The sequence below is a fragment of the Meriones unguiculatus genome, chromosome 8 (assembly GCF_030254825.1).
Source record: "Meriones unguiculatus strain TT.TT164.6M chromosome 8, Bangor_MerUng_6.1, whole genome shotgun sequence".
Taxonomy (NCBI): domain Eukaryota; kingdom Metazoa; phylum Chordata; class Mammalia; order Rodentia; family Muridae; genus Meriones; species Meriones unguiculatus.
The window spans coordinates 725947-748633 of NC_083356.1; the positions used below are offsets into that span (position 1 = coordinate 725947).

Below are 22687 nucleotides of genomic sequence, written 5' to 3' on the forward strand. Positions count from 1 at the left end.
TTTCCTCCTGCACCCCATCCGAAGCCTCCTCTACCGCTGCAATGCTGAGCGGGTGCCGGCGGGCGGGGGTTGAGATTGGGGGCGGGCGGGGTAGGGTAAGGCAGAGCGCGGCGGCGCGCTGTTCCTCTTTCTCCGCAGGATTAAATAGTGGTCTGCGCTGGCGCAGCGTTCTTCGGGCGGTTCCGTTATGGTACAAAGCGACGACATAAATAGACGGGCGGGCGGGCGGGCGGTCAGGTGGAGTGGAGATGAGGGGCTTTCGATTTGCTGACCACTTTCTTCTCTTTCACCCGCCGGTTCTGGAACCAGATGGTGACCTGGCGCTCCGAGAGGTTCGTGGTGGCTGAGATGCGCCGGCGCTTCTCTTTGGTGATGAACTTGCTGGCTGCGTACTCCTTCTCCAGCTCCTTCAGCTGCACCTTCGTGTAGGGCACGCGCTTCTTGCGCCCGCGCCGGTAGCTGCTCACTTCAGGTTGCAGGGGCACCACGTCTGGGGGAAAGAGAGGGCAGGCAGGAGCGTGTGAGGTGGACGGCTAAGCGCCGCAGGACTGCGAGGAGGCGGCCTGGGCTGGGCAGCTAATCCTTTCTAAGTACCACCGTTGTTAGTAGGGCCCCGAAGAAGGTGAGGCCAGTAGGGTACCAGGCTCCTTTTGGGCACAAACTTTAAGGGAAGGGACTCAACAAACAAACAAACAAACAAAACAAAACCTAAAAAACCCAGCAATCAAGATAATATTATAAGGCATTTGTTTAAAAACAGAAAACAAATGCAAACAATTCATGATAAATGCCACTAAAGATTAAGCAGAAGATCTGTATTGTTAATGTTTCCTTCACCTGTCTCGTGGCTCTGCATAACACCTTTATTATAAACCCTGGCACCTTAGATGGGTGGCTCCGCGTCCTGCTTGCCGCACTGCCGGTGTTTAGAGAAACTCCCCCATCCTGCAGTTCGCACAGCAGGGTCCCCACTCTCTCCCCTTTGTCGGGGAAGGACTTCCATTACTTGTTTGAGAAGTGCATAGCCAGGCTACAGGGGCACAGACCAGAAGTGGTTCCTCGGGCCTGAAAGTCTAGCCTTGCACTATGGATCTGATTCACCAATCTAGAGAAGAAACAAGCTAGATGGCTTGTGAGTCCTTGAAGACCATCCGAGGAGGAAGGGCTTCAGCACAGGGAGTCAGTCCCAAGAGGAGCTCCGTAACCAGGTTTCCCCAAAAGGAGCAAGTTCTGTTCCAACCTTCCCTTTTCTGGCCAAGGATGGGGGAAACCCATATCCCAGCTACCCTAAGCTCTTCTCTCACTGTAGAATAGCTTGTTCATTTTCTTCAGGCTTGGAGCATTTCACAAGAATAACCCCACTCTCCACCTGCAGTGCAAGGCCACAGTGGCAAGACAGAGGAGGGAGGTTAGGTGACTGGCCCTCATTGCTTCTATGTCATGTGGGACTTCAGGTAGACTCTGAGAAGGACTGAGTATCTGCGGTGTTCCTTTGGAATTGTTAGACAGGGCCCCAGCATGAAGGCAGAGAGCATCTGCCCTCCCTGCACCGCCATTTCTAGTGAGCCTGGCTCTCTCTCAGAGACTCATGGTCCTATACAGGGAGGGAAAGTGGGGGGGGGGGACAACTGAATGCAGAGAGAAATGAAGTGCCAGGAGGAAAATGGGGAAATGGTTCCAGTGGCCTGTTTTGACCGCTTTCATGGTGACAATGCTTCTCTGCCACTGTGTAAGTAAGCAAGATTTTCTTTTTTCAATTTGGAAAAAAAAAAAAAAAAAGCAACTTTAGTTTAGCAGATATGATCTGTCAAGTTAAAAAAGGTATAATGCAAAATTTTAGTATAGCACAAAATTTTAAAGAACTTCTCTTCAATTTGTTTTACTCTTATGGATGGAACCTGATGATTCCATCTGATGATTCTGGAGCAAGAATAAAAATGAAGAGGATGAGTAGTGAGAGTTCCCCACACCTCAAACATTCCTCAGCTGTATTTTATCAAACACACTTTACAATGTCAGAAATCAGAGGCTCAGAGCAGGGAAAATGACTCTAAGGGACCAAACTAGGATCTAGACTAACTTGACTCTTCACATAAACCCCAGTAAGGATCAGACAGCAATGGTGCACACGCTGGGCAAAATACGATATAGGTGGGTTTCCGTTTTTAAATGGACCAGTTAATGGTCCCAATATTTTAAAAACTCCACTTACTGTAGCTCCCTACACATTAAATCTAAATTTCTGATGAAATTTAATCAACCAACCCTAAAAAATAAATCTGATTAAAAGGTATATAACTACTCTAAAGTGGTTATTATTATTTTTTTCCTCTCTATTGGATGTCAAGGATTGACTTCACCAAGTTTTTCTTGGGTCAAACTGAAAAACAGGTTGTTTTGGCCTCCTGGGAAATAGCTCCTGTCTTTCCTTTTCAAGGGAGCGCCTTCCATTGTCTGCTGTTTGGTCAGAAAGGATGTGGGCTCTACAGCTTAGACTTTGAGATGTGTCTGCACTGTCTAGGGTAGGAACTTGGCTATTAGTGTCCCAATGTTCCCATCCCTAATGTCCCTCTGGTCAGCTAGATGAACCAATTTGTACCTGGGAATCTAATCAGCACCTATGAGAAGCAAATAAGAATGAAAACAGTGTTGTGTTTGGGGGCTGAGAGGCTTTTGTGTAGGAAGCAGCTGAGCTTGCCCACCTCACCAGTAGACTCTGAGACTTGAGGACTGTCCTGTTCAGCTATTTTCAATCCAACGCCAAAGATTTTTGTCAATACAGACTTTTAGTATGGGCTCTAAAACCCCCACTGTTTTTGTTTGTTTGTTTTTGTTCTGTCATCTACCTACCTCTCTCTCTCAAAATGGACTCTCTTCTTTTCCCCCATCTGATTCTTTCCTGAGATTTCTGCCTTTCTTGATGAAAAAAGATAGGTATCTACACTCCTCAGTGTTTGTGTGTTTGTGTGTGGGGGCAGGAGGAAGAGTGGAGCAGGGTCTGTGTAATTGGGAGAGAGAAGCCACAACTCCTCGGCTCTAATTAGCTAGATCCTTCTGAACAATTGCCTGCATCTTCCATGCCAGCCCAGACTACCATAGGTGAGGTTTCTCAGAGCCAGAGGCAGTGAAGAGAGACAGTGGTGTTTATGGCTAGATGTTGCCGAATGAACCACAATTGCATAGACAGGGTTATCTGAAAATCTCACTACATCTAAAAGCCCTGTGTGGGTAGGGAGATGGAGGGTGTCTGAAGAGAATTTCTTTTTCATCTGGTCTCTCCTGGACCTCTCCAGGCACTGAGCTACACCAGCCGGAATCGTCTATTTCTACATGTGGAGTGTGAGTTCAGAGGAGCAGAGCCACACTGGGTTTCACATCCATTTCCCCATTGTAATTTGCAAGTGTATCAAATCTCAATCGTGCTGTTTTGTTTTCTTTTAACTTCAAGGATATCTTTCTCTAGGATGCTGTGATATAAGAGCATTTGTTTTTAGCCTTTTTCTGCTCTTGTTCCTGGGAATCTTTAAGATGTTTATTTGCTCAAAGATAATTCTGAGGCCCCTCCAACCCACTACGCAGCTCACATGCCTATCCCAGGGAGGTACACCTCTTCATTCTGAAAATGTTGCTTTTTGCTCTAGGTTGGGAACAAAGTGAGCAAGGTGGGCACCAGATTCTCAGCTCACTGGCCCTCTTGGTGTGGCCCATCAGTTCCACCACCACAAGGATTTCTGTAGGACCCTCAGCCAAGAAGCTTTCCATTTCCTGGGCTAGAGAATGGAAGGGCAGCCCACTCTTTACAAATGTATTACAGAATGTCTGCATATCAAGCCTATCTTAAAGAAATGTGCCGGTCTGTGCTTCACATTAATCGCTAAGGTGCATTGTATAAAGTCTTAGGGTCGATACAGAGAAAGCGATGTAGGATGCCATTGCACCACAACCATGCCCTCAGTCTGGCCGCCGAAATGGGGTGCCTTGTGTTGGTCTAGCTCTGGTACTGACCCCCAAGTGTGTGTCAGAATGTTCTGCTGCATTCTGTAACACCATTCAGTAATGGTTCTTCTCCCTTCACCTCCGCACCCGCTCCCAGGTACAGCGGAATTTCAGGCCCACCTTAAGACGACTTTGGGTTGATCCTTTCTGATCAAAAGCCTGGCATGGGGGGGGGGGGGCTCCTCCTGGGAGACATCTTAGGCCTCCCTGTACTCCCAAGGATCTTCGGAGCCACCGGAAGAGAGGACTCTCCCACTGAGCCCAGTGATGGGCGAGCACAGGCTGGCTTCTCTTGACCCCAACTCTATCTCTCAACCAGAGTGGAACCCAAAGGTCCCGGTACAGTTTGGGGAAGTCTGGGCTGGTCTTTCTCCTCTGGGGAGTGAGGGGGAGTTATAGAGTCCTTTCCTGGTCAGAGACAGCCTCGGAGGAACAGGCACACACAGCCGGTAGAGCCAGGGATTCCGGCCATGGCCTGCCTCTCCCAGCTCTCCGCTGGGACCCCCTTTTTTCTGTCTGGGGTGCGGGCAACTAACTCTCGGTTGGCAGTAGGTCCACAGGCTCAAAACTGCATACCAGAGCGGCAAAGAGACCTTTGCATTCCAGGAGAGGGTGCAATTCTTAGACTCCCTCTACAGAGCCTGAGCCCTTCAAGAACACCCATGTCAAATTCAAAAGAAAAGAGACCGATTGTGCATTTCTTAGGCTTTGGCGAATTAGATCCCTATTTTAACGCTACAGTACCTGGTGGCTGACAGCTCCTGAAACCCCGGCAAGGTGAAGCCCCCCCCAGCCCCAATTATCCACTTCGCTGAGGGTTCTGTACTCGGTTTCAAGGCACGAGAGGCCCAACCCCAACCCACTCCTGGCCGGAAGCGGGTTTAAGGTCCGGGATCCCTGCGCGAGGCTGGAGCGGGCTGGGGAGGAGGCGGCGAACTCCCGACCGGAGCCGGCGCTCGGGCGCCTCTGATTGCTTCACTCTCCAGTCGGCAGCTCCGGGGAACGTGTCGGAGCAGATTTCTATCCCCGACGCATTCCTCAACACAGCTCGCCCGGCCGGCTCCATCCGCAGCCCAGCCGAGCCGGCGCGCCGGGGCCAGACGGCGGGGGTGGCTGGGGCGCGGAGCCGCGGGGCAGGCGGGGCGGGGAGGGTCCGGGTGCCGGCGGCCCCGTCCTTACCTGGGAAGGGAGACTTCCAGAGGTGGGCGGACTGAGCCTGCTCCTTGGAGCAGTACACCTGACTGTCCCAGCCGTTGGAGAGCGCCCAGTGCTGGTAGCCTTCCACGGGGATGAGCGCGTCGTGACGCGGCTCCGGGTGCCCGCTGATCCCGGGCACCACCGACACGTCCAGGTAGCCGGGCACCGCCTGGTAGGAGCTGGCGAAGCTGGGGTAGAAGGCGAACTCTTTGGCCCTGGAGGACAGGTCGTCGCCAGGGAGGGCGCCCGACGGCTCCGGGTATTTGTCACCCGGGTGGTAGGCGCAGGGCTTCTGCTGCAGGTTCACGTTGTGCGACAGGCGGCAGCCGTAGTAGCTGCCCCCGAACGGGTAGCCGTAGCCCAGGGTGGCGCTGGACGAGGTGGGGGGCGCCGGCGGCGGGGCGCACTGGCGCGCGGCCTCGGGGGCCGGGATGTCCGTGTAGACGGCGCCCTGCGGGGCGCCCAGCGGAGCCGGCGGGCGCCCGAGCACGGGGTGCGGGAGCAGGTCGCGGCAGTGGCTGGCCGGGCAGCCGCCGCCCAGCCCGTCCATGCCCGGCGCCTTGCCGGGGCTCGCGCCGCCGCCCCCCGCGCCGCCCGCGCCCGCGCCGCCGCCGCCCTCCGCCGCGCTGTCCTCATAGACGTACATAAGGCTCTCCGGCCAGCGCGGGTGCAGGAGCAGCGAAGTCGTCATGACATGATCTGCCCAGCTTTTTAAAAACTCCACTTGCCAGAGGCAGCGAGCTGGGGAGACACCTCGCTCCCTTTTCCCTCCCCATCCCTCCTCCCTCCGCCCGCCACCCCTCCCCGCCTCCTCCCCGCGGGGCGGCCCCCTCCCGCGCCGCGCCCCCACTGCGCATGCGGACACACTTCATTAAGAAATCCGCCGGCTCCCGCCCGCCTCCCCTCCCCACGCCCCCGGCTCCCACGTGACCGCAGCCGCCGCACGTGACGCCAGGCCTGGGTCTCCTGGGGTTCCCTCCCCCGGAGGTGGGGCGGGGCGGACGGAAATGAGGACTTTGTCGATTGGTTCTCTGGAGAGGAAAAGGAGGGGAGAGTTGGGAGATTTAAAGGGACCTGGCACCGCCCCCTAGGCAGGCCTTGTTAGGGGAGGGGCCCAGGAGGCTGAATTTGGCCGACGCAAAGGGACCCGGAGAGAAGAGGATTCTTGGGCTCCTCCCCCTCGGCTCGGGGTACTGGCCGGAGAGACACCCTCGGGTTCTCCAGCCAATGGCCTTGACTACCGAAGTCTATGCTGGGGCTTGGAGCTGAGCATAGGGGCAAACCTGGAATTTTAGTAAATATTAAGTTACAACAAGAGCAACAAAAAATCTAGAAAACAGTCAGGAAGGCCCCGCTGCGGCAGGCTGCACTCCAGCTCACGGGAGACAGGTTCAGTCAGTCTTTGATGCAAAAACCAGAGTTTCAAACTCCGACCCCAGCCGCTTTCCCCAGAGCCGCTGTTCGTCTGGAAACAGGCTCTCTGCGGCGGCAGACGCGGTTGGGAGACGCGCCTTCTCCCAACGCAGACTTCGTCCCCGAGTGGGGAGGAGAGAAGTGGCGGAGTGCGCTCAGCTCTGAGGAGGGAAGCGGAGGGGCCAGTGGGACAGTTTGCTATTTCAGCATGAAAAAAAAAAAAAATACCGGAGTGGGAGACACTCCTCTCCCCACCCCCACCCCCACACCCCAGCCGCCGCCGCCAAAGAATCAGAAAAGAGGATTTTAGCTGAGCAAAGGGAAAGTTCTGGATGCTCACAGGAGCCAGGCTCTGGGTACACAAAAGGAGACGCGGAGAGTGGGGAAGAACCCTTTAAAGGGATGGGTGAACTTCTGGGCACCCTAAGAGTACAGGCTCTCTCCACCCTCAGCAGCTTGGGCTGGTGGGGATGAGCCCTAAGGAGCTAGGCAGAGCTCAAGTCCAAGTTGCCTTGTCCTTGTTCCCACAGTTTTTGTTTGTTTTCAAGGACCACTCTTGTCAGGCAGAGTGCGGAGATCTGAAACTGTCTTCTGGTTCAAGAACAAATTAGCACCAGGTTACTGATTTCAATAGCACCCGCTTTCCTTCTACCCCCCCCCTCTGGTTAGGGCCTCAGTAGCGTCGCCCCTTTGCAGAGGGGCACCTCCATGGAATTGCGCCAAGCTCCCTTTCACACAACCCTCCCTGAGGAGAAGAGGTAATAAAGAGCGAGGGAGCAGGAAAAAAATGATAAAGAGGGAGAGAGGGGCCGCAGCGCCTCCCTCTACCCTGCCTCCGCCACAAGTTTGAAAAGCTGGGTGCTGGGTGGTGATATCTGAGCAGGCTGTCAACAGTGAGCACGCGCTAGACCCCAAGGCAAATGTTGGAGTGTGCCCCAAGATCCCCGAGGAAGAAGGTGGTCTGTCTCTGCCGGCTGAGCGCCCCCAGGCCTTGGTGAGTCAGGACAAGAAACGACATGACATTTTTATCAGCGTGTTCTCCATTCAGAAGTGTCTCCTCAGAGTTCTGAAAGCAGGCTGCATGCTGGCGTGGCAGCAAGAAGAAGAATACAAAAGAAAGAAGCCTGAAATCCAGGCAGGCCAGGTCACCAGTGTTGAGGGGAATGAAGGTTCCTTGGGAAGAATAAGGCAAGGGATCTCTCTGAGATCCTCTGGGCTACCCTGCAGCTGGAGTCCAAGGTCAAGGTAAAAACGAGGAGAACAAACAAGGCCTGGCCAAGTCTAGACCGGGTCCTGTGAACTTGTCCCCCAGCCTAAGGCTGGCTGAGGGGTGGGTGGCTAGAAGGCTGTGGGTTTTCTTAGCAGTGGAGAGGAGAGGTTGTTCTTAGCAGTGGAGAGGAGAGGTTGTGTTTCCTCTTGAGCAATGGTTCACCCCCATTGAGACGGGGAGTGGGCCAAGCTGTGGAGCGGCTAGGAGAAACAAAGGGCCTGGAGAGCCTTCCCATTCCCGGGCTCCCTTCCTGGAGAGGCCCTCTCTTACCCAGAGGCACTTCCCAGCCCTTGAGAGTAGAGGCCAGAACCAAGAGAAGGAGGATCTAGGTGCAGAGAGGCCCCATAATAAATAAAATTAATGGTATTCTTTTCCAGGTTTATATAAGGGCATTAACTACTCCTATTGCAATGAGATATAGATTTAATTAACCCAGCAACTTTACAATTCCATTTATTAGGGGCACTATTCTGCCAAAATTTAGCGGGAAGAAGATGGAGGGAAACAAAGTCTCCCTTGCTGCTGAAGGTGTAAACCCCTCCTCCCCCCAGTTCAGGGCAGTGGGAGGCCAGGAGGCAAAAATCCAGGTTGAGGACGCTGGGAGAGCGTCACACTTCCTTTAGTTGGTTTCCCAAGACCTTGTGCTTGTTCTCTTGGGCTCACAGGGATCACAAAAGGGGCCGCAGGCGTGCAGGAGCCTGAGCGAGGGCCACCAAAGCAAAGCCTTGCTGGTTAATCAACTTTAAGCGTAGGGTCGCTTCCCCATCCCCAAGAAAAAAGTGTGTATCTTGCTGAGACACAAGTAAGATTAAATTAAACACTCCAGGAGAATGCGTCTCTCTGGAAACGTAGTAATTACATTTCATTTCGGAGGCAATCGGCACCCCAGAAGCCGGGCTCTGCGACCTCCGGCTGAAACCCTCGCTTGCACCCCCACTGTTTCACCCCACATCGAGGATGGTGTGGTGTGAGTTGGCCCAGGATGAAGTTTAGGGGGAAAAGAACCCTGAAGTGAAGCTGGTGGAGGAGGAGAGAAGGAGTGTGCAAAAGGAAAGTGGAGAAGGGCCTCCTGCCTCACAGGGAAATCCCGGGATGCTTATCAAGGACTGTGTGAGCTCTTCTGCCCTCAGTGAATCAAGTCTTCAGCTAAGTTCTCCCAGCTTTAAAGAATATACTTAATGTGCTTTTCACTGCCAGTGTGTGCGTGTACACGCAGCGCTAGCCTGTGGGTTAGACATGTGGGCAGACATGTATGTGCACTGTTTGTGTGGATCTCTGTGGACACAGGCTAAATGTGCTCATGAAGACACAAGCTCTTTGTGTAAACCCTCCATCTACAAATAAAGGTAGGAGTTTGCCTGCTTATTTGCTTGTATGCACACTCAGTTCACATGCTTCTCCTAGTCTATTTACAAGAGTGTCATCAGGGGAGATGCCGGAAAAGCAGAATGGCAGGTGGTCCACCTCTTTCTGAGGCTAGGGCAGTGTGGGAGTAAAATGTCTGGCCCATGGAATCAAGGACGAGGTCAGACAGCATTTGTAGCAAGAGGGAGCCAGGATGGCCCACAGTGAGGGCTGGATGTGGTTTCAGTTCTAGGCTAGGAGGGGCTGAGAGCCGTGGAGTTGCGTGTGTGTGTGTGTGTGTGTGTGTGTGTGTGTGTGTGTGTGCCAGTCAATGCTGAGATTTCTCCCTCTGGAAACTAGGTGCAGGATGATTTCCCAATTTGCCTCCTGTTTCTGGTTCATCCATATTACTAAGTGGAATGCTTGAAACTCTGGGGTTCCTGCCCCCCATCTCTTTTATGGGGAAAAAATCCAGTTTTTAAAAAGAAGGGGGTTGGTTGAGCCCATAAGAGAACAAAGAGCCTCACCACCACAGGGGCTGGATTCTGGCCCAGTTTTGGGATGTTATAAGGTTCACATAGAGTATTAGGGGTGTTTTTCCTGTCCAGGGTCCTGGCTATGCAGGATAGAAAACAGGGTCTTATAGCTGTCTGGGCAAGAAAGGGGTGTTTAAGATTAAGGAAGGAGCTGGGGGCTCAGAAAAAGAAAAAAAGGGTCATTCAAGAGTGTGTGTATGAAGGGGGAGAGCCAAACTCTGGGAAGAAATTCCTGGTAGGCTGCAAAGGAAGGTGTTGGCAGAGAAAGAAAAAACAGTGCTCCTGTGGCCTCCCAAGCCCCTTCCCTTTCCCCTCCTGAATTTCGGGGCAGCCTAAGAGTGTTCCCACATATATGCTGTATTCAGGACCCTGGATTCCTCTGAAGCCTGCTCTGCTCTTACCATTCCACACTCAGCCTGGCCTCAGAAGGGCCAATGGGCCTTTTCTCCCAGCCTGGGAACTCGCCTCCTGGATAACATCTGCCTTCCTGGCATCTTCCATTTTATTCTTGTAACCTCCAGTGGCTCCCAGCTTGAGGGGAGATGGGACCAGGGTGGCTGAGGCTTCACTTTGCTTTGTTTAAGAATTTTACATTGACTCATATCCTCCCCCTTTAAAAGGCAGGATCTAGCTAGGACGCTCAGTGCCGGCCTAGGTTTGAAGCCATCCTAAACTTCCTCTGACTCAGTGGTCCAGGAGGAGGCTACCTCCGTTCTTTTCCTGAGGTTACATCCATCCTGTCCTCAACTGTGACACTGGATCAGAGACAGTGCGAGGTCCCCTGCCAGCGAGAATTGTCTTCAATGTCTTCAAAGCCGTGTCTGTGTCTCTTTCTTCCTCAATTTGCCAACCTCCTAACTCAAAGTTCACCCTAGAGCTTCAAGCCACCTCATCTGTTATTTCCACCCTTTCCTGAACCTCACCTCACACACTCCCCCTTCTCTTGGTCCCAGGCAGCACTTGCCCCCAACCCAGAAAAAAGTTCAAAGAATTAATGTGGAGTTAAGAAATTAACAAAGTGCCTCCTCCCACTCTGGCCCACGCTTCAGGAAAGGGCCCTCCGTTCCTCTTGCCTCCCTCAACACCTCCCCCTTTTAGGAAGCCCTTAGAAACAGACAAATAAAATCTCTCCTGTTTTAGGGCCTGTCTGAGAGGGAAGTCCAAGTTCATTTTCAAGTTAGACAAGAGAACTAAGGGGTTGGGGAGGAGGTGAAGGGGTGTTTGCTGGGGGCTGGACTTAGCTTCCTTGCAGAGATCTAACAAAGGCCCCTTTTGGTCAGAAAGCCAACAAACTGAATGCCTGGAAAAGGTATTTATCACTTTCGATCATTTCCTCCATCTTTTAAAGTTTAGGTTTGGGGCTCCTAAGAGAGAGACAGACCAGCAACTAAAAAAGAAAAAAAGAAAAGAAAGAAATTATTTCCAGTCACTTAAAAAAAAAAAGAAAGAAAGAAGGACAATAATGTTTTGTGTTTGTTTGTTTGTTTGAAGAGCAGGGAGGAATCTTAGGCTCCAATGCAGCATTCTTCTAGGTCAAGGTAGGCTGTTTACCCCGGTTTGGTTAAGTATGAAAGGTATAGCTGATAGAGTAGGCAGTTTTGCTAAGGCCAGGGCAATGGATTCTATGAACACTCTTAACATGATGTGGGAACTAGAGTTTGGTGGGATCCTTAGAGACGTGGCAAGGTGTTGAGAGTATGTGTATTTCACTGGGAGGAAGAGAGGGGTTAACATCAAGTGTACCACAGCCCAGTCCCTGTATGATTAGACAGCTTCTTCAGCTATAGCAGAAGCACATTCTAATATGCACAATACTGAACAGGATGCAAGAAACAAACCTTTAAAAGAATGGCTGATTCTCCATCTAAGAAGGAAGGAAACTCAAGACGTCGCTGAGGGGAAGGGCTCCCGTCTTCTAAGAGGGCCATCTTGGGTTAGGGTCCATGAAGTGAAAAGATAGAAAAGAGGCTGTGTGCCTGGATATATGGGACGAGATTCCTGCTGAGAGTGATTATTGAAAGATACAGTGTGAGGTATAATTTGGCAACTTTAGTGACTGGAGGGGCACGCTGATTTCCTTGGGGAAGGGCCAGTCAGACTATTTCTGCCTTACCGCTTTCCTCTCAGGCAAACGCCCTCCTTTAAGGGGAGTTGCAGGCACACAGGGCTATTCCCAGAGACTACTGCTCCTCACCCCACCCCCTTTGAGAGTCAAGAGAGTCAAGAATCTGTACCTCAGATAAGACATAAGCTTCCAAGCAGGGAAACTCCCTCAAGATCCTGGAACTTGATGGTGCTCAGAATTTCTAGGGAGCCAGGTCGTTCTGGGTAGTATCCATTGGCAGGAAGGTGGGCTATCTTGGTAACATGGAAACATTTGTGGGTCACTATCATGAGGTGTGCAACAGAGGGACGGGGTTAAGATGTGGGCTTGGGGAGGACTCTGCTCTCCTCAGCTGGGCCAACAGGCGACGGTCTGTGCAAGTTGTACAGAGATGTGACTTTTAGAATAAGGAGAGATCCCTCTCCTGTGTGGAAGCCCCTTATGATAACCTGCACTGTGAAACACCTGTAGCCCTCTTCACTTTCCCACTGAAGAAATAATGCAGACTTAGTTCTGGTTAGTCTAGACCCATCATTTCTAGCCCAGTCAACCTAAGCTTTGCTAGAAAGTCATGTAAACATGAGCATAAGGCGTGCCCTCAGATGCCATCCACAGAGTGAGGCGATCTCTTGACTTTGTTTTTAAACATGACATTTCCCTTGATTATTACAACATAACCATGTTTAACAAAAAAAAAAAAAAAAAGTCTTTAAGAGCATGCTGAGGTGAGGACGGGGAGGGCCGCTGGTTCTGGGGATTAAAGATTTGCGCTTGGCAGTCATCTTTGAAAATCCATCTCTGTGTTTGCTTTTTCTGAGACAATTAACTATTACATAGGGCAGTATCCCGTCGTACTTAAGCGCAGTGATGTCCTTAGTGTTTTTTTTTTTTTTTTTCAAGACAAAACAAAGGCGGTAGGGCGGAGTGCGTGCGGGAGTGATTTCCCAAGCACACAGCCTTCAGCTTTTCACTCCGCGCAGACAGAATTCGGACAGCACTGTTGTCGGGGCAAGGTTCTCGCTTGGAGACTGGGAAGTTTTGGTCCCGGCGGCCTGGGTGACTCCGTCAGAGGAGTGGCTGCGGCGGATCCCGCGGAGACTCGAGCCTGGAACTGCTCTCTGCTTTGGATTGCTCCCAAGACTCATTTAAACACGCTATTTGTTTTTAATTTCACACGGGAGAATTCTTTAGCATTTTGGTTCACGAAGGCTGACCAAGCTTAAGCGTGGAAATGCTTTCACGCGAGACAATAAACCGCTGCCGCAAGGAGGGAGCGGGTGAGCGCCCGCAGCTCCTTAACCAGCCGCGGGGGAACCAGACCCGTGCCAGCGGCGTGATCGCTGACGCTGACGCGCTGAGCGCGCCTTGGGCTCCTCCAGCTAGGGCTCTGCGGGGTGTAGGTGGACGCATTGGTAAGGTGCAGAATGAAGTGTGGGGAGCTGCGTCCCCAAGTCTCCAGGGCTTCCTCTACTTACCTACAACTTTGAAAATCATTACATCTTTAGCTAGTGCACAAATACTATGCTTAATATGACGTTTTCATAGAGAACGTGTTCTTTGCTCCCGGTCTCCCTCCCCTCTCCCACCGTTACCTCCCCGCCATACAAAACTTCTGTCGCACATCCACATCAAGAATCATGTGTGTAGGTCTTCTCCCTGTCTGATAGCCGGTGCCTTCTAAAGTAAAACAAGAAAAAAGTGGCATTTCTTTCCCTGTGCCCAGTCATGAAATAGAGAGCGGTTAAATAATCGCACAGCACAGAGATTTGGGAAAAGTCCAGGGGACCCCTGGCTCAAAAGAATGTACAAGGGACCAGGGTGAAAGGGACAGAGCTAGAAAGAGCTTCTGAAAAACTGAGTGTGTCTTAGTTGTGCCCAGAAAGGAGAAAAGCGAATTATTCAGATAGTAGGAATCTTAGTAGAAACTTCTATATAGCTCTCTCGGTGCGTTTATTTGCTGCAAATAATACATATAAAAATGGCATGGTCATGTCATAACTCACAGTGACAGGGCTCATGGACAGTTGGAGACGTTTCAATTATACTTCTAAACTTGTTGCATTGCAGGTCTGCAAATTTTCTAAATTAAATCTCATTTTCGGAATGTTTTTGTGTCTTACATATGGCATTGGGATCATAAAAGGTGGTGCATTTCTTCACCCAAAAGGCTATCGGGTAGAAACTCACTGCTTTGCAGAGCCTGTCTTTAAATGTGCTTCTCAAATAGATCCATCCTGGGAAGAAGAGAACCCAACAGAGCCTTTCTCTTCAAAGAAGAATGCCCCCTTCATCCTCTGGGTCCAGCCCTCTGAGGTCTGGTTATTAAGGAAGTGGTCTCTTTGCTAGGACGCTGAAGCACCCTTTGGATCCTCTGCTGGCTTCATAGGGTGCAGTTTTTAATCTCTGAACTCTAGCAGTGTCTCAGATAATCTGCTCCATGTGTGGATCGGAATCAGTCCTGAACCTGCCACCTCAGAGTTTAACCTGCAGGTTCTGGGGCATCCTATGTTCACATGTGTGCATTCATCTCCGGGACCGTGTGGAGACCGCGCCCTGCCCAGGCTCCATCACTGGGGGAAAGAAACAAAACCAAACCAAGAGTGAACATGTGATTTTCAGCCAAAAAATAAGGTTTTTTTATAGACACAAGGAGAAACTTATTCGTATCTGTACAGTCTCTTAATGTATGTGTGTGAGTTGGGGTATATGTATATATGTAAGTGTGAAGATTTCTCTAGAAGGTTGATTAAATTCTTGTCTCAACAGGGACACATATACACATGTGCATATATCACACAATATATCACGATATAAGACATCAAAAGTACAAGTTCATTCTCCTGCAGTCTTTAAGTCATCTCCAGGCCACTCACATCAGCAGAATTGTGTCTAAAGCAATGTAAATGCTGTGAGATTTGTTGTTACATTGTATAGTTTAGGAATAATAAAGAAGTCTATATGTGTTTGCTATAGATGCAAAATTTTTAACTGTATGCCCGTGAGCCCTGGCTGGCTGAACACGCTGGTGCAGAGCCTGTGGACAAGGCTGCTCGCACAGTGTTTTGTGAGCACTCATATACATAGATACACACATGTGTCTCCATATACGTGTGTGTATTTTGATGGCTTGAATTAGTCCTTTACCTTTTCAGTACAAGAAAAGTAATGTATGTCTAGAACTGATGCCCCAGGAAAGCAAACTCTGTTTTTGTTGTTGTTGTTTTGTTTTTGTTTCTGTTTTTTTCTGTACTAGAAAAAGTGCAGAGGACCAAGTTGATGGTTAGATATTGTCTCTGTCTGTCTGTCTATCTGTGTGCATGTGTATCACTCCTTCTCTTCCTCCCTCCTATCCAGCAATAACTGTTTTCCAAATATGTACAATTTGCTCTTTTTTATGAATTATTCAAACAATCAAAAGAATGAAGAAGCTTCGTGAATGATTCTAAAAACACAGGAGTGTTGTGCCTCCCTCTCAGGGAGAGCCTTGAGGCTGTGACTCATCGCTGTGGAGGGAGCTGGAGAGAGGACCGGGCTATCTGAATGTGTAGCTTCCGCCTTGGTCACAACCACTTCGGGTGTCCGGGAACCCCCTTCTGGCATCTCCTTCACCACTTTTTCTTCAACCTTTGCTTGGTAGCCTCAGCCCCAGGCATCAAAACCGCGGGCCGAGTCCCGGACTTCTGAAGGACTACTAGGTGACTTGCATGGCTTCCCAGGTCGGACAGGCAGACCCATTCTGGGGTAGCAGTGGGTGGCTGGCTCCAGCATCTCACTGTTAACACCCCCATCCCAGGGCGCAGAGGTTAGGAACACTCCGCCTTCCCAGCTCCCAGCGCTTTCCTCTTGCTCAGAGACCGAGGGCCTCCTGGGTGAAAATCAGGATTCTAGCCTTTGCCGGGGGCACCGCATCCAACCAGCGTAAACTGGTCGGGATCTGGGGCCGAGGGTGCGGGCTCAGCCCGGGAATCTGGCGGACAGTGCCTTTTGGGGAGCTTCCTCGAGCTTTGGGCAGCCCGCAGAGCTTTGGGCAGCCCGCAGAAGCAGGCCCAGAGGGGCTGCGCAGAGCTGAGACAGGGGTCCCCGCGCTCCCAGCCTAGGACAGGGCGACCCTTATTTTCTCAACGTGAATCCAAGAAAATCTGCATCAAGTCACAAACCTCAGCCCCCAGTCCAGGTGGCACCGACCTGTCCTCGTCTTTTGTTAGTTCGTTTCTTTTTGTCTTTTGTTTTGGAGGGAAGATATTTTAAAAGAAAAAAAAATCAGCCGGAGGCGGGGAGGTGAACTCATATTTGTCAGCGCCGCTGGGGAACTTGAGTTTGCTGGCTGCGGCGGCGTGGACGCCCGCCCAGCTCGTCCCGCCCGCCCGAGCAGCGGCCCGCTGGAGGCCGCGCTGGGGTCTCCGTCCCGCAGCCGCTTCTCGGGGATCCAGGACCCCAAAGCAAGAGGGGCGGCCCCGCTCCATGCCCCGTGGGAGCCGCAGGGCAGGCAGTGACAGGGGAGTCCAGGCGGAGCTGAGCCGCTAGCGTCTGTGACAGAGGCGACGCGGCTCCCTCACACTTCAGTTGCCTTGAGACCTTGCTTTCCAGCATATCTGCGGAAAGCAGGGTGGACTGAGGGGTCACTGGCCCCAAGCCTCCCTAGATTGCCCTGTGCGGGTTGTTACCCTCAAAGGTGCCCAGCCACAGGACCACTGTGGCACTGGAGGAAGAATGGACCAATCTCAACTCCCAAAGGGCTACACTGCCTGACTACCTCACTCACTTGAGAAGGCTTAGCTTGTCTTGAAATTTGACAGAGCCTCCCCACTTCTGGTTTTTCCAGCATGTGGTCCAGCTGGTCCCAAGAAATGGGGCAGGAGAGGCTGTTTAAAAACCCAGACTCCAGGGCAACCGAGGGGACAGGAAAGTGTTCATTGCACGCAGATAGCAACGATGAGTTTCGCTGCAGAATAGGGCAGCCGGGGGAGAATGAGGCACCCTTTCACTTTTAATAGAGAGCTAGAGGCCAGAGCATAGGTAACAGGGGCTGTGGAGTTGCTGGAAGCCTTGTCTTGTCTTGTGAAGGGGCTGGTCCTCTCCCACAGCAGGGACTTGAAGGAGGTGATGTTTCTTTTCTGTAAATAGTCAATATTTTCTTGTGATGACCTCAGCTCCACAACCCCCACCCCATTCTCCTAATCCCAGCAGAAAGAGGCACTTAAAAAATTAAATCACATTTTCAAATCAATTTGATGTGAACTATGTTTATTATATTTAGGGTAGAGGACCAAGCAATTCTGCTTTTGTGGATTTTATTGGCTTCTGTATCCAGTAGTAAATTTTACTGGATTTGTTTTTTACTAGCAAAAGGATTTTTAGGACTGTATCCACATCTAAACTCCTTGAGTTTCAGGGACACCTTTCTTTCTTAGAGGTGAGAGTCCCGTCCTGCTAGGATGGATGGCAGGGTCCTCCCTTTGTGCCCGTGTTCTGCAGCCCAGCCAGGGAAAGGTCCTTCCGGGGAGAAATCACCTCCTGTTCACAAGTATGCTCTGTAAGGTGTTCTCTGGTGGTGATCCCTGAAGATCACCCATTCCGGTCTCTATAGCAACCGCTCCCCTACACTCTGGTACTTCCTCTTGGAGACTGTGGCTTGACCACATTCCCAGCACTCTGCAGTTTGTTGTGGCCTTGTGACTGGATTCCAGTCAATGACATGTATGTTTGCTGGTCATTAAGGAGCGTGTCTGGACCTCCCCCGCAGATCTTCTCTGTTCTCTCTCGTGAGGCAGACGCTCGATGTGAAGGGTCTGGGTGCTCGGGGCACATGTAAGGGGTTGCCCAGAGGCTGGAGCCGACGGAGAAACAATCTGCCAGGTTAGAAGCGGTGACCATCCACTTCTAATGGAGCACACTCCGCTTCACTAACACACATGGCTTTAAAAAGACAACATGGGATGTAATATGTCTTTATCATTTTATGTAAATGCTAATGACTATGTAGCTCCGGCCTATCCCAGGACTTGGGAGGTTGAGGCAGGAGGATCACCAAAGATCAAGGTCAGTTTGGGATACAGAGTGAGACCTTGTCTCCAAACCTAAAATGTATCCATCCATCCATACATACATACATACATCTGTCCATCCATCCATACAAAATTACTTGGGTGTAGTTAATCCTCACACTTGAGAGGCAGAGGCAGGGGATCTCTGAGTTCAAGGCCAGCCTGGTCTAAAGAGCAAGTACCAGGGCAGCCAGGGCTACACGGAGAAACCCTGGCTTGAAAAAAAAAGAGAAATAAACAAATAAATTCTTAGTGCATGCTAGATAACCCTTCTTGTCTTTTGGATTCAAACTCCAGTCAGCATACGAAGTTGGGGAAAATAGTTCAATGGCTAAGAGCATGTATCTGCTCTTCCAGAAGACCCAAATTTGACTCTCAGAACCCATATCAGCTGGCTTACAACAGTCTGTAACTCCAGCTCCAGAGAGTCAAAGTCTTTAGCCTCCAAGGGCACATGCACTCCTGGGCACGCCCCTTCGGACACATATACACATGCATACTTAAAATAAATATATTTTTTTAAAAAAAATCTCTGTATGTCCTAAGACTCTTGTTAAGGTTCTGTAACAACATCAGGCCCAGAACACAATGTTAAGCCTGTAGTTAGACTGTCCTTGAAGTATGGGGATTGTGAATTCGGTTACTGTGAAATCTTCTCCCCTTTCTAGCCAAGAATTGCTCAAGTGTTCTTGCAGAGGAAAGAAGGTAGATTTGGCGCCTCTACACCTCAACTTTGTGTTTCTCTTCTCTCATCCTTGACTGAATCCATGGCAGTTCAAGTGATGAGGAGAGCTGAAGACTGGCTCTTGGGATTTGACTCATGGAAACAAATAGAATAAGGACCAAAGAAAGATAAATTAAAAAAAAAAAAAAAAAACAATTGTTTGGCATACAGACAGAAATGTAGATCTTGTCAATTCAAGATTTTAAATATATTTTCACAATTACTCAAGTCTGTGTGTTTCTGAAGCTAAGATTAACCATTCGTTTCACTAGATTATCTGGGAACTGCACTAGCTGGTCCCTTGCAAAGGTGGCTGACATGAAAATATTTTCTCCCAAAGTGATGAGGAAATCCTAAATTGACTCACCCAAATATCTCTGTCCTCTTCCACACAGAGATAAGTGAAATTTACTCTCAGGAAGTGTATTGACCTTTGCCAACACTAGGAATGAGCAGCCGCCTCTCTGTGGTTCTGTTTCACATTCTACCTTTTCTCCTTGCCAAACTCTCTGGCAAGTTTGTTGCCTATCTCTTTACAGGGCCAGCGCTTTGACTCACCGAACCGTCTCCAGCCCTTGTATATCTCTTTGTAGCCAGTGTGACACAGTCATATTGGCGTTGGGGTCACCCCGTGGTGAAGAGGCCTGTCGGTCACGTGTGTTAAAGTGGAGAACAGAACCTCATTTTGCGGGGACACAGATTTTAGGCCTGCCTGTGGATGATAGTGGAGTATGTCAGTACTTCACGGGGCTCATTCTCATACTCAGACAAGTGGCAGCAGTGAGTGGATATGTTAACCAGAAAACTGTTAGTTACCTTCTGCTTTCGGCTTGCAACTAATTGATTGGCATTACACAGGTGTTTTTTCTCTTCTTTTTCTTTTGAGTTCCGGTCTTATGCAGCCCAGACCAGCCTTGAACTCACTATATAGACAACATTTTCCTGTCTTTGCCTCCTAAATTTTGCGATTACAGACATATATCACCACACTGGGTTTATGCACTGCTGGGAATTAAATCCATGCATGCTAGGCAAGCCCTCTGCCAACTAGGCTACATCTCCATAGACGCAGGTTATTAAATGGCTCTCTGAGGTGTAGCCGGAGGAAGACCTGTTTACATGCAAACAGAAAGCCCTTAAGTCTGTGGAAAAGACCTCCTGGCTGCGAGCTGGCCAGGAAGGCTCGCCATGCCCACCAGCAGCACCTTAGTGCATCTGGGAACTTGTCATCTTTGGAGAGAGCACATTGTTGAAGATGGAATTGTTCTATCGTATATAACCACAAGGCATCATTCCTCCCAATTAATCATTGGGTTAATTTCCAATCTTTGGATTCATTTTTCAAGAGAGTATACAGGGGCTAGAGGGATGGCTTAGCAGAAAGAGGACTTGCTGCTCTTTAAGAGGCCCTGAGGTTACTTCCCACACAATTCAGCGCACGCACACACAGAGAATTACATACAAACCTTAAAACATAAACGAAAGCATAAGGGAGAAGTGCACCCGTGTAATATTCACCGAAGTCCACCTCTGGACACTAACTGTTCAGAAAGGCTCTGAATGTGATCTATGTGCGTTCCTGGGTAGTGAGATGGAGCTGAGGAGGGTCACATCAGTCCCCTGTGACACTTTGGATACTAGATTTTTTTTTAATTTATTCAAGCAGATATGGATGTGTGCTAGACTAGAGATAGGGACATGCATACAATGACCTCTTGAGGACTCATTTTTGCCTTTGGCTTCTATAATTCCCTGACAACAGCTTTACCTGTAAAATGTATCAGATCCAGCAGTAGGGTCAGGGGCTGCTGTCATTTGGCAGACTTCAACAACATGACCCTGGCAAAGACTTTGGAATAAAAACATCAGGAAAATAAACACTCAAAGCTCCATAGCCAGAGAAGTGGCTGGGAGCTGTCATGTTGAAATACTAGTCTATTTTGTAGGGAAGGAAAAGGAGCAAGGCCTCCGACTCGCTCCTGCCTCCGAGAAAATACCCCTCTAAAAGCACAGCCGATGCCAAACACATCAAATTAATTAAGAAAAGAGACAGGAGAAGTACCAAGGCTGAGCAGCTACCCTGGCAGGGTGTCAGCCACAGTGCCCTGTCAGGAAGAGGGCACTGCAGGGCCTGGGGTGGGGATACCCGGAAACGGTGAGGGGGCTCCTGAATGTGGGGGCTCACACCCTATCTGTTCGGGGATTTCTACCACAGACCTGCGTTAAGGCAGACTAAGCCACGGTGGGGGAGGAGCAGGCACCTGGGAGGGGGTATGGGAGCTGGGTGGGAGCTGGATACGGAGGCCATTCTTACACACTGCTGCTCTGGGCTGAGCAAATGGGGACAGGCTTGTGCCCCAGCTTGGGTGAAAGTTCTGCAGCTCAGAGCTCAGGAGAGGTGTGGGGATGAGAGTGCAGGAGGAAGGCTGGGAAGCTCTGCCAAAATAATAGGAGCCGCACAGGAATTTTAGACACAAGTTTAGCAGAAGGAGACACAAGTGCTAACCTATCGGCCCTTTAGAAAAGAGGTCAAGCCCGAGCAGATGAGAACGCCTCCGGTCAACTGCGGTGGGAAAACAGAGAAAGGAGCCTACTTCCCTGGCCCCTGCCCTGCCCCTGCCTGAAGTGACGATTTATTAGAACTAGCTATGGAGAGGTATCCAGGGAAGAGTTAAGGAAGGAAGGTATGTATGTGTGTGTGTCCTTATTAATGGGTTAAAGGTTACACATGTATGTTTTTATGCATTCTAATTGTGTTTCCTCTTGAACATTTTAAACAGCAAAATTATGCCAAAAATAGGCTGATTGCTATATTGATAGACAGACCAATTATAGAGAATAAGACAGCATACACCCCACAGAACACTTCATGACGACCCCTCTACTCTGTACACAGATACATGAACATAGAGATGCCGGGTAGCATTCATGTTGATGTTAGAAATGTATACATATATGTATACACACGTGTGTGTGTGTGTGTGTGTGTGATCTTGGCTGTCCTGGAACTCACTCTTTAGACCATGCTGGCCTCCAGCTCACAGAGATCTGCCTGCCTCTGCCTCCCCACAGTATATATAATACTGTGAAGACCAAGGGATTAACGGCTGGAGATGTGGCGCCTCACAGACAGTGGCACTGAGCATGAGCTGCTCCCTGCGAACCTGTTCTGCATAAATGCGGAAAATGTGTCTCCTGATGACGGCTCAGCTTACTCAATGTCATGAAAATGGGAAGGTCTGATTTAGTCAGCGAAAAACAATTCATGCGGTTGCTCACTTGGCATTGGATAGTCAGAAAATCCTTTTACCCTTTAAAGAGAATCCCTCTTGCCTATGTCTGTATTACAGATTTGCCTAGCCCATCATAAGAGCACTTGATCCCCCTCCTCTTCTTGATTTTCACTCTGGAAACCAGTAGAAGAGTTTGTTCAAGGGTCCTGAGTAGTCACACTCGGAAAGCTTGCTGCTGTATAACAAGGTATCTCAATGTTTTCTGTGTTTGTTACTGTACAGTGACGTCACACTCCCTTGAAACATTCGAGCTCATCACAATAGCCTGCTGGGGAGGGAAGCCTGCAGCTGGTAAATGTCTTCCTGAGTGTCAACAGGAGGCCACCCCATCACACAGCAACCGGAGATAAGCTACATCTCAAAGCCGAGCTGCCTGTGATTACTTCGCATTTATATAGCACTTTATCTGGCTCCTGGATGTCAGCGTCATTACAGGGGATAACTCACTGGGAGTTACAGCCGAGAAAAAAAATCATGGCCCAAAGCAGAAAGCAGGTTTCCATTGGGGCTGTGGTTAGTGAAACAAAGGACATGAGCTGTTTAAAGGGACAGAGAAAGATACCCTGCCTCTCTCCTATGAACAGGAGTGGCTGAAGGTGCGAAAGGAGTGCGTGGGGTCAGAATTAGGTAAGAAAAACCATGCCGTGAGATTTAGTAAGCTTAAGAACTCAGTTTGTTTTCTATAGCACCTTAGATTTCAAGAGAACCATTAAGAGAAAAACTGTGATGGAGGATTCTGTTTGGAGCAAGGGACTAGAGAAGGAGC

At 50.0% G+C, this 22687-nt stretch overlaps 1 protein-coding gene across 1 annotated transcript; it reads right to left on the reverse strand.

Annotated features, from left to right (window-relative positions):
- Positions 1-233: 233 nt before the first annotated feature.
- Positions 234-5884, reverse strand: Hoxc13 (homeobox C13). Its single transcript, XM_021643567.2, has 2 exons — positions 5176-5884; positions 234-490 (listed from the first exon to the last, which is right to left on the reverse strand). The coding sequence occupies exons 1-2, from the start codon at positions 5882-5884 to the stop codon at positions 234-236; spliced, it is 966 nt and encodes a 321-aa protein (XP_021499242.1).
- Between the last annotated feature and the right edge of the window lie 16803 nt (positions 5885-22687).